The 14,997-nt window shown below is 44.8% G+C and overlaps 1 protein-coding gene across 2 annotated transcripts in view; it reads left to right on the forward strand.

The window, feature by feature from the left end:
* The window catches only part of HS2ST1 (heparan sulfate 2-O-sulfotransferase 1), a 148,318-nt gene that overhangs the window by 94,769 nt on the left and 38,552 nt on the right, over positions 1-14,997 (forward strand). For both annotated transcript variants that reach the window (XM_006120249.5, XM_075936408.2), the window contains exons 2-3: positions 6,012-6,250; positions 14,271-14,356. In XM_006120249.5, coding sequence (XP_006120311.1) covers positions 6,012-6,250; positions 14,271-14,356 — 325 coding nt within the window. The remainder of the gene's footprint in view (positions 1-6,011; positions 6,251-14,270; positions 14,357-14,997) is intronic.

Below are 14,997 nucleotides of genomic sequence, written 5' to 3' on the forward strand. Positions count from 1 at the left end.
TGGTCCAGGAGTCTCGTTAAGTTTATCTGTTAAGTTTACTTTGTTTCAAAACCTCCTCCAATGACACCTCAATCATGGAGAATCCTCACATTTGTCACCTAAAAAGAATGGCTCAGATTTGAGAATCTCCCTCACATCCTCCTCCGTGAAGACTGAAGCAAAGAATTAATTTAGTTTCTCTACAATGACCTTATTGTCTTTGAGTGTTCCTTTAGCATCTTGATCATCCAGTGGCCTCACAGATTGTTTAGTAGGCTTCCTACTTCTAATATACTTAAACTACATTTTACTATTACTTTTTTAATTTTTGTCTGTCTGTTTTTCAGACTTCTTTTTGGCTTTTCTGATTATATTTTTACATTTACTTTGACAGAGTTTATGCTCTTTTCTATTTTCCTCACTTGGATTTAACTTCCACTTTTTAAACAATGTCTTTTTATCTCTCAGTGCTCCTTTTACTTAGTTGTTAAGCCATGCTCATACTTTTTTTGGTTCTCTTAATGTGTTTTTCAATTTGGGGTTTATATTTAAATTAGGGCTCTATTATTGTGTCTTTGAAAAGTTTCTATGTGGTTAGCAGGGATTTTACTTTTGTCACTGTACGTTTTAATTTCTGTTGCAGTAACAGAAATGTTTGTGTAGTTCCCCTTTGTGAAGTTAAATGCCCCAGTGTTGGGCTGCTGAGTTGTTTTTCCCACCACAGGGATGTTAAATTTTGTTACATTATGGCACTATTTTGAAGCAGTCCAGTTATATTTACTTCTTGGACCAGATCCTGTGCTCCACCTAGGACTAAATTAAGAATTGCCTTTCCCCTTGTGGGTTCCAGAACCATTTGCTCCAAGAAGCAGTCATTTAAGGCATTCAGAAGTTTCATCTCTCCATCTTGTCCTGAGCTGATGTGCTCCCAATCAATATGGGATAGTTGAAATCCCCCGCTATTAAGTTTTTTATTTTGATAGCCTTTCTTATCTCCCTTAGTATTTCACTGTCCTGGTCAGGTGGTCAATAATATATCCCTGCTGCTATACTCTTAGGCTACGTCTACACTGGCCCCTTTTCCGGAAGGGGCATGTAAATTTCACCAGTCGTCGTAGGGAAATCCGCGGGGGATTTAAATACCCCCCGCGGCATTTAAATAAAAATGTCCGCCGCTTTTTTCCGGCTTTTAAAAAAGCCGGAAAAGAGCGTCTACACTGGCCCCGATCCTCCGGAAAAAGTGCCCTTTTCCGGAGGGTCTTATTCCTACTTTGAAGGAATATCTGTACTTTGAAGTAGGAATAAGACCCTCCGGAAAAGGGCACTTTTTCCGGAGGATCGGGGCCAGTGTAGACGCTCTTTTCCGGCTTTTTTAAAAGCCGGAAAAAAGCGGCAGACATTTTTATTTAAATGCCGCGGGGGATATTTAAATCCCCCGCGGATTTCCCTACGACGACTGGTGAAATTTACATGCCCCTTCCGGAAAAGGGGCCAGTGTAGACGTAGCCTTATTGTTAGAGCATAGAATTACTACACAAAGATTCTGTGGAACATTTTGGTTCTTTTAAGATTTTTACTTCATTTGATTATATTTTCTTTCAGGTATAGTGCCACTCCCCCTCACTTTTTCAAACAATAAGAGAGAAGTTATAGGAGTGTAGGTGAGGGAAGTGATTAATTTTGGTTTGATAGGTTATTTGTATGCATAGTTTGACTTTTCTACATTTTTTAAAATATTTAACATTTAAACTGTGGTGTAGAGATTGCCTAAAGGAAAGGGGCTGAGGTTTGAGCACAAGAGGAAGAAGAAAAGTGAAGACCACAGGAAATAGGAAATGGAAGAGTAGAGGGAGAAACTTCAGCTCTAGCCGGCATAATGCATCCTTCATTTCAATCTCACATTTAGCAGTTCCCTCACATTTGATTGCATTGCAGGTAAAATCATATGTGTATATGAGAGTAGGGAGGAAGAACATTTTATCTGAACTCCTTTTGGTCTAGAGAAAAAGTTCATTGGGCTGAGAGCCGAGAGAGAACATTAGGTTCTTATCTCACCGGTTCATAACATTGACTACCAAGCAAAGCTTCATATCTGTACGCTAATATTAATCATTTTTCAAATAAGGTAACCAAGAGGTTGTTGATGGTCATGTCCAGCAGATGTAGAATATACCTCAGGCTTGCAGTATGACAAATAGTCACCCATTCTATCACACTGACTTTGAGAATGAATGTGCCAAATAGCTATATGTGGTTATGTGGTTTGCAACCACTGCTCTAAACATTAGACCACGTTCCCTTGAATGAGGAAGAAAAGCCTGTTCATAACTGACATTTCCCTATTGTGTCTCACTGAGTGGCTCTCTCAATATCCTTTTAGGACAGTGGTCCCCAAACTATGGGATGGGTGTGTGGATGAATGTTCAGGGGAATGCAGGGGGGCTTGGAAGAGGAAGCAAACACAACTAAAGCCCCAGCTGCAGATTCCACCAGCCGCTGGCCCTGGTTCTGGCCTCAGTCCCACTCTTGGTTACAGGCATAGTCCAGCTCCTGGCCATGACTCTGACTGCAGTTCAGAACCACAACTCCAGGATAGTGTGGATAGTTTCTACTGCTGGTAAGGTGGAACATGACAAAGTTTGGGGACCACTGCTCTAGGAGCTACTCCATATGAAGGACAACAGGCTATTTTTACTAATAGTTACTCCTTTAGCTCACAGCATAAACTTCACCTTCTAGAATTTCTAAATCCTGAGCTCAAATTCTGGTGTTGACCCGTGTGTGTGGGGCGGGGGGGGAGGGGAGTACACCATTAAACACAGTGTGATAATGTGTAATTCTAAAAAGATGCTTTGAAATTTAAATCTTGAATAGTCATGAGTGCTCTGCTTAGCCATAGCAGAGCAAAACTTTTGATTTTTTTTTGGGGGGGGAGGGAGGAGGGAAGGGATCTGTGCAAATTGGCATTTTGTAGAGCCATAACAATCTGCTTCTCATTTTCCAAGTGGCTTTGATATTTGAAGAGGAGATGAATTGCCCAAAGCAGTGTCCTTGTACTAGGTTTTTTTAATTGTTATTTGTAACTTATCCATCCCTCCAAAACGTGTCTTGTTCAAGACATGTTTCTTTTTCTTTTTCTTCCTTGTGTTTGATACAGTTTTGTATTCGGTGCAATAATTTTGACCCTTAATGTTAATTGTTTCATAAGCATCTCCCGTTGTTTTTTTTCCTTACTAAATTTGTATCCAATACGGGTCATGAATCACCTCTGTAATGGCTCCTGCTGGTCATACCAGGAATTACAATAATAGAATACTAGAACTGGAAGTGATCTTGAGCGATCAAGTCCAGTCCCCTGCCCTCACGGCAGGACCAAGCATTGTGTAGATCATCCCTGAGAGATGTCTATCCAACCGGCTCTTAAATGTCTCCAGTTATGGAGATTCCACAATCTCCCTAGGCAGTTTATTCCAGTGTTTAACCACCTTGACAGTTAGGAAGTTTTTCCTAATGTCCAACCTAAACCTCCTTTACTTCAATTTAAGCCCATTGCTTCTTGTCCTATCACCGGAGGCCAAGGAGAACAATTTTTCTCCTTCCTCCTTGTAACACCCTTTTAGATACTTGAAAACCACTATCATGTCCCCTCTCAATTTTGTCTTTTCTAAATAAACAAGCACAATTCTTTCAGTCTTCCCTTATAGGTTATGTCTTCTAGACCTTGCATAATTTTTGTTAGTCTTCTCTGGACCTTCTCCAATTCCTCCACATCTTTCTTGAAACATGGTACCCAAAATGGGACGCAGTACTCCAATTGAGGCCTCATCAGCACCGAGTAGCACGGGAGAATTACTTCCCATATCTTGCTAACACTCCTGTTGATTAGCTCTTACTCTCAGCAGGTCTCCCTCTTTAGCCTGTCATTGCTCAGCGCTCTCTCCAGGCTTTCGCTCTGGACCTGCATTGCTCCCAGGATCACAGCATCCTCGTCATGACACTGCCCTCCGGAAGTGCCCACTACAACAGTCTCTCATTGCCCTGTCGGCAGTCCTCAGTCTGTACACCTGCCACCATGGCTTACTGAAGCCTCAGTCTAGCCCCTCATCTCGGGGCAAGCCACAGACTGCAAAGGCAACTCTTTCTGGTGTCAAGGTGTGGTCTAAGAGGGAAAGAGGGGACCCAGGCCCACCCACTACTCTTGGTCTTGGCACAGGAACCCTGTGGTGGTAGCTTTGTCCTGCCCTTCTTCTCTTACCCTTTACTGTACTCTATTGGCCACTTTTCCTGTGATTCTTGCACCCTCCTTGCCTCTGTATCCAAGACTGCAGCCTGTCGGGTATCAGGCTGGAGCTTTTCTCCCACTCCTCTGAGTCTGTCTAGCTCTGCTTTCTCTAAGATGCTTCCCTGGAAACCAGTCCTGCATCCTCCCTGGTCAGGACTCAACTGCCCACTCCTCTACTGAGCAGCAACTTATAACCAAGGCTGCCCTAGCAATCTGTCTTCTAACTGGCTTCTTACAAGCCTCTCCCTGACTGGCCAGAGCTCTGTGCAGGCTTCTTCCAGCCTGCCTTAATCCCTTCTGGCCAGAATGCGGCAGCCATCCCACTACATACAGCTAATTAGTTTTTTGTAAAGCCGTACATAGCAACGTTTACACCTGGAGAGTTGTCTTTATTGGAATAAACACAATATTAGTTTTATTTAAACTCTAGTGCCTCTTTATAATTAATTGGCTATACCATCTATGGTCAATGATTTTTACCAGATTTTGAAATACAGGCAGTCCCCGGGTTACGTACAAGATAGGGACTGTAGGTTTGTTCTTAAGTTGAATCTGTATGTAAGTTGGAACTGGCTCCAGATTCAGCCACTGCTGAAACTGACCAGCGGCTGACTACAGGAAGCTGGAGGCAGAATTGCTCTGCCCCCAGCTTCCTAGAATCAGCCACTGATCAGTTTCAACAGCGGCTGAATCTCGAGCCTGGGACAGAACAGCTGGGCTGCCAGGTAGGTCCCTGCAGGACCAACCCGGCAGCACCCCAGCTGCTCTACCCCAGAGTCCACAACAAAAGCCTGGTCTGCTGGGGGGGGGGGTGCACTAGCTGCGCCCTCCCCTCCCCCAGCAGACCAGGGACACGGGGAGCAAAGCCGCAGCGGCGGCGGGGTGCAGCACCTCTGAGGCTTTGCTCTGGTGATGGTCCCCAGCAGACCAGAGGCACCGGGAGCAAAGCGGCAGCGATGGCAGGGTGCCGCGCCGCCTCTGCGACTTTGCTCCCGGTGTCCCTGGTCTGCTGGAGACGGTCCCCAGCAGACCAGGGACACCCGGAGCAAAGCCGGGGAGGCGGAGGGGTCACAGCAGAGTCTTAGAGGCGCGGGATCCCTCCGCCTCCCTGGCTTTGCTCCAGGTGTCCCTGGTCTGCTGGAGACGGTCCCCAGCAGACCACGGGGACCCGGAGCAGCTTTTCTCGCCCCGGAGGTCAAGGTGGAGGGACCACTGCGCTCTGGGCGGTCCTGCTGCCTGTGAGCTCCGGGGCAAGAAAGCCCTGTTCGTAAGAGTGGATCCGACATAAGTCGGATCCGCGTAACTCGGGGACTGCCTGTACATACTTTATACCTTTGGTATTTGAACTAGTTACTACTTTTACCTGTTATTTCCTAATACTGGATATTTTATAGGATTTTGTGGGGATGGTTTGTGAGAAGGGTTACTATTTTGGTTCAGCATCAGAGATAACTTTTTAAAGAAAAGGTTGTAGCTTCTTTTAATGCTACCATGAGTCAAAAGAAAGAATATCCCTCACTGTTACAGTTTGCAGACAACATACTCTGTCTCCAAGCATAATTTAGTTTAATCCTATAAAAACTCTGTATGGAAAAGGAAAATGTTAAGTCCCAATATGTAAAGTAGACGTTTTCTTTACTAGTATGTTTTTTAACCTTTTTGTCATTTTAATTACAAGGACTGAGTTTCAAAATAGCACTATCTATGTTGTCATTATCACTGAACATTTATTTTCTGTTACTTTGTACAGAAAGAGCGATTGCAAGACATGAAGTCAGAGAAATAGAACAGCGTCATACAGTAGATGGTCCTCGACAAGATGCAGCTCTGGATGAAGATGATGATGTGGTGATCATTTACAACAGAGTACCTAAAACTGCAAGCACATCCTTCACAAATATTGCCTATGATCTTTGTGCAAAGAACAAATATCATGTTCTGCATATCAATACAACCAAAAATAATCCTGTTATGTCAGTGCAAGATCAGGTAAGTTATGTATGTTGAGATAATGGTAAGAATTTTTAGTCTCTTCAGCAGTTTTAATGTTTTAGACAATCATTATGTCAATTCAGTACTGCTTAAGGAAAAGCATTGCGAGTGTGTGCATATGCTCAAAGAATTGTAAGGTGCTATTGTAGATATAACTAAGTGTTATGCTTATAAGAAACTTTTTTAGGGGAAAAGGCAATATGCTGTGTTTATTGAGAATATGAAGTAAAAAGCATATTTAATTATTTACATACATAGGTATACATATTGTTTTGTTGATTTAGTTATTAGTTTGTTGCTTGCATTATTTTAGTGTCTAGTTAGGCTGAGTGCAAGAGAGTAAAGGGGCTTTATTGAGCCAGACAGATGTTTTAGAACAGGGGTCGGCAAGTCTTTTCAAACCGAAGAGCCAAACTACATCAAAATTTAGTACAAGTGGTCAAGAAAGAGTTATATAAGAGTGCTCATTTTCATGACTGAAAATATACAATTTAATATTATGGATAATTGACATGATAATTAATAGCACAAATTAAACGTACTCACAGACTTCTTTTAATGGGACTTATGCTGCAGCATCTTTTTACACATTTCTTTGAAGTTTACATCATAACTTTTTCCGTGATACATAGTATCCAGGGCCTCCCATGATGAAATGTGGTGGCTCAGGAAGAGGACGGACTGTGTTGAATCATGGGACATGTAGAGTGACTAGGAAGCCGGCCCTAGAGGAGAATGAGGGCAAGCGGTACCCAAACTGTGACTCCCCAAGAAACACAGTGGCACCATATCCAAATCCAGGCACCATAACTTGGCTTCTGCTCTGGCAGCTGCCCAACCTTGGAGCAGCCGGGCAACCACCATTCAGCCTGGCTCCCCAGTCTCCCACTAAGCCCACCACCACCAGCAGCAGCTTACCTTCCATGTGTAAGGAAGGTGAATGTTGCTGTGCGAGTAGGTGAGTGGGATTAGGTACATACTCTAGTTTAGAGGCAACTCCCAGAAGCTCACAGAAGAGCCTTATTTGATTCCCTATTTGGTTTGCGAGCCATAGGTTGCTGACCCCAGCTTGAGAATTTCAGCAAGATGGATCTTAAAACATTATGGCAAAGCAGCTTTTTTAAAAGAGTTTTTTTTATTGGGATAAGTAAGTTTTGCACTGTTATGGTGTAATTAATTGTTGTTTGTGTGTTTGTTTTTGTGGGTTTTTTTTAATATTATAGCTATTTTATTTTGACAGAAGTAACTATGTAACCCTTGCTTAAATAAAGAAACTATATACATTTTATTTATATAAATAAAAATTGTATGTGTGTAGAGTGACAGGGTCATGTCAGAGGGATACAAAAAAGTAATGGAAGGAAGGTATATTGGCCTCAGACTGAGAAGATTTCTTTTCCCAGGGTAACTGGGAGACGCTAGTCTAGAACTAGCAGAGTCAATCAGGGGCAGTTGAGCACCTGGGGTTAATTGAGTTGGTTTGCAGAGTCAACTGAGCCTGGGCTAATTAGAACACCTGCAGCCAATTAAACAGTTGAGGCTGGTTATAAAAGGAGCTGCTCTGCAGTTAGGCATGTGAGTAACAGAGGAAAGTCATGATGGAAGTAGGAGAAAACAAGCATCAAGTGGATACTAGGAGGATGAGGCTGAGAGAAGAATGGTGTGGGGAAGTAGCCATGGGATCTTGTAGCAGGTGTTGGAGACTTATATACCCAGCTGCTGTTATAGGGCCCTGAGCTGGAACCTGGAGGAGAGGATGAGCCTGGGTTCCCCTCATAACCCACTCCCCATGCCCACTCAGGAAAAAGAATTCTGAGTTTATTTCCCTCCATACGTTAAGCTGGCCAATGATGAGAGGAGCTCAACAAACAGGAAGCTAATGCCCTAGGTCTGAAGCCTAAAATTGAGGGCTGCTGTGAGCCTCCGAGGCAAGCACATCTGCCTGAAAGTGCAGGACCCCCCAACTTTAAGTAGGAGGGATCTCTCTCCCTTTCTCCCTCTCTCTCTCTCTCTCTCGCTCTCTGTGAAAATTGCTTTATACTCCTATTAAAATGCAAATAAAAATTAATTAACTCTAAAAAATAAAGCACTATCAAGTTCTCAAAATGAAAGACTTTGGGCTACCAGTCGACCCAAACATCTGCTCCTAAACATCGCTTTTGATGGTCAGGTTGAAGTACTGCAAGACCAATGCCCACTACTACCTGTGATCATGCACTAATTTGGCAGTGTTCCATAGTGCCTGGGCATGCATGACATCAGACAGATGAGTTCTTGTGATCATCAAATCCAGATATTCTACCCACTTCACTTTTCTACCCTTTCTATAACGCCCTTTCCCATCCCTCTTCAGTAACCCTTCTCAGAAGAGTCTACTATGGCAGAAGATGCATTGACTTCTGCAGTTAGAAACCATAGAACCAGTACTCCAACATCCAAAGCAAAGTGTTCTACTCTTGTTACTAATTCCCATGGAGAAAGGAGTTTGGAGACCTGTTCTAAACCTCAGAGTTCTCAACAAGGTCCTCAAAGCTCAGAAGCTTAAAATGGTCACCCTATTGATGATCATTCCATCTCTGGGACAGAAAGACAGGTTTCATGTAAGTTTAGGGCCAAAAAACAACTTTAATATCTCAGTAAAACCAGCTCTCAGATGTTTCCTCAGTTTCACTTTTCTTTTTCAGAATTCCATCAACACCCAGAGTATTTTCCAAAATTTTCTCAGTAGTGGCCACCTATCTATAATCTTAAGGGAAAGTAATCTACTGTTATCTGCGAGATTGTCTCCTCAGACATTGGTTGCTTCAAGAGACTCATCAAACCAGCAGAGACATGATATGCTTATTCACGGAGCTGGGTTTGCAGAGCAGTTTCCAGAAGTTGACCCTCACACCAAGGCAATATGTAGAATTCATTGCGGCTAACTAGACACATTATAAGCAAAGCCTTCCTATCTCTGGACAAGTATCTGTCCTTGGTATTGCTTACCAATGCAACCTTCAAGTGCCAGTGAGAATGTGTCTCCAATTCCAGGCACAGCAGTGATTCCACACGCCAAACATCACATGCAATGCGAAGCCACAGCTATATGACTCAGATTGGTTTACAAGCCAAACCAAACAGGGACAATCTGAACAAAGCCCTGAGAGTGCCCACCAGTATTATGATCTCCCTGGAAGGGTGGAAGAAACTGGTCAGTGTATGCAAAGGGATCTCCATCTTTTATAGGCTCCGCCTTTGTAAGTTCTTACCACTGACATTTCCCTGATAGGATGTAGTGTGCATTTAACAGTCTCACAACATAAGACAAATGGTCACCGATAGAGACTTTCCTACACCTCCATCTCCTTGATTTGAGAGTGATCAGGAATGCCTGCACCCGTTTCCTTTCACTGGTAAGATTCACCAAAAGGTCATGGTGGACAGCATAGCCTGCATGTGTTGTATCAACAGTCAGGGAGGAGCCAGATCATCATCTCTATGCACCAATCAATGAAACTGTAGAATTGGTGCTTCTTTTACAACCTCACCTTTTCTGTGATTTAACTCTTGGGCATGCAGAATGTAGTTTCAGCCAAGTTGTTGCATTTTCTCAGAAGACCACAAATTAGAGATGCACCCATCAATACTTCATGACTTGTTCACACAATGGGGAACGCTGTCCATAGATCTGTTCACAACTTACCGAAATGTCAGGTGTTCACAGTACTGTTCCAGGGTGGGTATCGGATGGCACTCTCTGGGTGGTTCTGTCCTCCCACTGAACAATTACCGTTTTTTACATTGTTGCTCCATTTTCTTTTTTGCTGAAGGTCTTTCTAAAGATAAAAAGCAATGGAGATCTTGGAATTTTTTATTGCTTCCACATAGACCTGATACGTTTACGTGGTGCAGCTTGCATTGTCCCCATTTATCTTCCTTCCATCTACTCTGCATCTTTGCTGTCTCAGGACAGAGGGTGTACAACCCAACTTGCAGATCTTCTACCTTAGGGCATGACTCCTATGTGAATCCAGCACCTAGAAAGTTCATGATGAAAGGAAGTGCAAGAGGTTCTACTAAACAGTACAAAGTCCTTCACAAGACATACTTATCTGCACAAATAGTCATGGTTCCAGGTTGGGTTCATATCCCAACAAATCTCTCCAGTGTCAGCAACTCTTCCACATAATCTGGAATATATCCTGACTCTGAAAAAATCAAGGTTATCTCTAAAATGTCTTAGGGTCCATCTAGTGCTCTTATAGCTTTTCACCCATCATCAGCACTATTGCATCCAATCACTAAAAGGGGAATCACAAATGTCTTCCTTCAACATCAACTTCCTACCCTCTCATGGCGCCAAATCCTGGTATTGAAAGGGATCCCTTTGAATCTATGGCCACCTATTCAACAATATATCTATTGATTTGAAAACAGTCTTTCACATTGCCATTACCTTGGCTAGAAGAATAAGGGAGCTAGCAGATCTGATGATGCATTCCCTGTACTCTGTATTTTTCACTGACAAGGTTACACTTAGGCCACATCCAAGGTTCATTCCTAAAGAGACCTTCTTGTTTCACATCAATCAGTCTTTTTGCCTTCCTGCTTCCTATCCAAACTCTCACCAAGAAAATAGGGCGGCTGTACTGAATGTCCTAGATGTTAGCAGAGCCCTTTCATTCTACCTTAATAGGACAAAAGTCTTCAAAAAGTCCTCTAGACTGTTTCTTGGTATGGCATAATAAACCAAAGAGTTCAGTGTTATCAATTCCAAGACTATTTGCCTTACTCTCAGAATCTTTACTGCCTTTTTTTCATTTCTGAATTCGCACAGAATCCTAGGGCTGGAAGAGACTGCAGGAGGTCATTGAGTCTAGTCCTTTGCCCAAAGCAGGAGCAGCCTTAACTAAATCATCCCAGCCAGGGCTTTGTCAAGCAGGGACTTAAAAACCTCTAGGGGTGGAGATCACAGCACCACCCTACGTAACCCATTCCAGTACTTCACCACCTTCCTTGTGAAATAGTTTTTCCTTATATCCAAACTAGACCTCCTCCACTGTAACGTGAGAACATTGCTCCTTGTTCTTCTTCGAGTGGTTGCTCATGTCCATTTGAATCAGGTGAGCGCACCACGTGTCTTCCAGAGCGTTTTCCCTAGCAGTACCCGTAGCGCCGGCAGGGCGCCCCCTGGAGTGGCACCGCTATGGCGGAGCATAAGTACCTCTGCCGGCGCTCTCCCTCCTCAGTTCCTTCTTACCGCCCATGACGGTCATTGGAGTGTGTCTCTCTGTTAGAGAAGTTAAGGGTTCCTGTTTCTCTTAGTGTTGTAAATAGTTCAAATTAGTTAGATAGTTGGCAGTTCTTTGGGTTTTTTTTCTTCTCCCCCTTTGGGGGAGAGGAATGCCTGGGCTGCAAGGCTTTAAGGCTTGCACTGTATGCGCTAAATTCATGCCCGAGGGAGACCCTCATGATAGCTGTTTAAAGTGTGGGGGGGGGTCACCTAGCAGACACCTGTAAGATCTGCAGGTCGTTCAAGCCGCGCATGAAGAGGGAGCGGGACTCTCGTTTGAAGCTTCTCCTCATGGAGGTGTCTTTACAACTGGCACTGACTGGACATTCTGCAGTGCGCCAGTGTTGATGTGCGACACTCCATCCCGTGCGTGGACTTCGGTACCGAGGCCTCAGCACTGCTGTCACTCCCCGGCACCGAAGAAGTCAAGGTGCAGGCGCCAAGGGCAGTCTCCGAGCCAGAAGTCCAGCTCCAGATTACACCGTCGCCTCGAATTCCCCGGTGCAGGCGTCTCTGACTGCTGCGGTGCGGCGTAAAAGAGCTGGACGACCATCAAGTCCAGGTCAGCTACCCTCACGTCGTCCTTCGACGCCGGACACTTTTGAGGCAGCGCAGGACCTGATTAGCCTCACTACCTACCCTCTGTCGTCGGTTGAGGCGGAGAGGTCGAGATCTTTGACACCGGGAGCCATGTTGGCACCGGCTTTTCCTCCGCACCAGTTGGATCGGTCGGCACCGGTCACATATGCAGCGGGACCATCTCCTGTGGGACCAGTACCGCTTGGTGCTAGCCTCAACGCAGGCTGCCAGGCCTCACACGGCACCGACTGGCCTCGACCCCCATTGGTGCTGGGACCTCTCTCGGACCCAGTCTTGGCTGCCCCGGTGTCGTATTACTCAGGCCTCGTTGCATCGTCAATGGCACTGTCAAACGCACCGTATTACTCAATCCTTGTGGCACCGTCAACAGCACCGGCACCAACCCTCTTGACCAGGGTGCTGCTTCAGTCTTCGGCACTGTTACAAGTGCAGGCACCGGGCTCTTCGGCGCCGCTGTAGGTATCTGCATCGGTCCTGTGGGCCATGCCGGTACCACCAACGCCGATAGCGCTGATCTCTTCGAGGGCGACCACTACGGCTCCAGTGCCTTCCGTCCTACCTGCTGTGGTGTCCACAGGAGCAACGATGGGGGCACTGTCTTTTGGACAACTGGACTTGGGAGTTCCACACTCGCAACTGGCACCAACTTCGGCACTGCAGTCCACATGCACCGCATCGATGCTGCATGAGGTATAGGGGCCTGTCTTCCCAGCACCGGTATCGGTACGCTGTCACCGCATGCATGCGGGCAAGCCAGAATCTATGGCCAGGTTCGTCCCTCTGATGGTGGCAGGGCACTCATCATCAGAACCATCCTGGCGTGAGTCGGATTCCGATGTGGGCTCTTTCAGGTCGGAGTCCTCGGGAGCTTCGTCACATCATAGATCCCGTTCCTGGCACTGGCGTGACCGTTCACGTGTGCAGCAGACTTGGCCGCCTCAGTCGCATTGGCCTTTTTAGACACTGTGGGCATACCACCAGTGGCAAGGGCCTGTGCCCCCCTCCGCGGTGTCGAGTGTCTCCAGGCACCTCCATTGGTGTCGCTGTCACAACCCCCCCCCCTCCTCACCTCAGAGCGCTACTACTATCGATGCCACTACAGATCCGCAGGCTTCGGTGCCGGACCCGCTTCCGCATGCAGTGCCGCCTGCCCAGCCGCCCCCTCCATCGGGCCCTACGATGGATCCAATGCCACTCCAGGAGTCATTGTTGTCCTCATCTCCTGACGAAGCTTTAGCAGATCCCGTACTGGCGATGCCGACGATGGATTCTCGGTCACATCAGGATCTGCTCCGGGGTCTGGCCTCCAACCTGGGTGTCCCAGTGGAGCTAGTAGTGGAGGACACGGATACCATGTTAGACATCCTGTCCGACGATGCGCCGGCCCGTTTGGCTTTGCCACTCAACAAAACTGTGGCTAAGATCACTAACGCCCTGTGGCAGACCCCGGCTTCCTTAACCCCTACCTTAAAGGGAGTCGAGAGGCGCTATTATATCCTGCAGTCAGGGCACGAGCACCTATATTCCCAGCCTGTCCCGGGGTTCCTGGTAGTCCAAGCCGCGGCCCAAAAGGAGAGACTTCTGCAACTGGGGCTGTCCCCAAAGGCTAGAGAGCCCAAACGCCTCGACCTAATGGGGCGTAAGGTGTATGCCACTGGTGGGATGCAGCTCCGCATTGCTAACCAACAAAAATATTTGTTAGTTTATTGGTCATATTTCTGACTCCTTTCTTTGCCTTTTTGATTGCTGCATTCGGCTTCATGTTTTATTAGCTTTAAATTGTGACACTAAGATAAGTCAGTTGCCATGTGCTTCTAACCAATGTATCTTTTTAAACAACAAATGGTCTAGCAGCATCTTAAAGACTAACAAAACATGTAGATACCCATTTCTTCAGATGAATGGAGTATTAAAAGTCCAGTTCCAAAATAAATAGGGGGGATGGCGAGAGGGAGAAGGAAGTGGAAAAAATAGTGAATTGGAGTGTTCATCCTTTTTAGTTAGTCATGTGTCTTTTGGTAATATTCATAGTGATAGATTTTTATCATAGTTGTAGTTACTGAGTGGAATTTATTATTGGAATCTAAGCATCAGCCATTACAAACAGTACTGGGATATTGACTGTTTTTTCTACTTTTGTAGGTGCGATTTGTGAAGAATGTAACTTCCTGGAAGGAAATGAAGCCAGGATTTTATCATGGGCATATATCTTACTTGGATTTTGCAAAGTAAGTTACCCAAGATTTGTTTAATCTACAGAGGTTGATTCTGCCTTATGTTGTTTCAACTACACAGTACATAAACTATTTCCTTCTGAAACATTATAGTTTTCCCAGTTTTCAGTTGTGTACTCAGTAGTTCAGTAGATTATGTTAATCTGTTTTAAATATTGCTGCCCTCTAGTGATCAGAATCTGACAACCATCTTTTAAAAAGAAATCTGTGTTCTTCAAAGGATCAGTAGTCCCTTTAAATAGATTTTTAATACAACTTTGATCTATTTATTGCATGATAACAAAGAATTAACTTTTATAATGTGGAGCCCTGTCCTAAAGTTAGAAATACTATTATTTCTTGGTTGAGCAACAGGCATGCATTTGCCTGAGCATTTCAGCTCACTTTTCTGAATACTCAAGTATCATCTTAGTGATATGCTTTATGGGCTGAGAAGTTTAGAAGCAGCCTCATCCTGAATCTAAGTACACCACTAATAAGTATCTGCTGTTCAGTTAGGTTACTTTGAAATGTGTGGCTCTTCGCTTTTAAACATTTGAAGTTTTTTTCAATTTAGTTCTGAACAGTTAATAACATAACATATGTTAAAGTAGTCACTTTTGTGCTATGCAGTAATGCTGCTTTTTAAAAAAATA

This window comes from Pelodiscus sinensis, chromosome 9, assembly GCF_052426305.1.
Source record: "Pelodiscus sinensis isolate ZL-2025 chromosome 9, ASM5242630v1, whole genome shotgun sequence".
NCBI classification, from domain to species: domain Eukaryota; kingdom Metazoa; phylum Chordata; order Testudines; family Trionychidae; genus Pelodiscus; species Pelodiscus sinensis.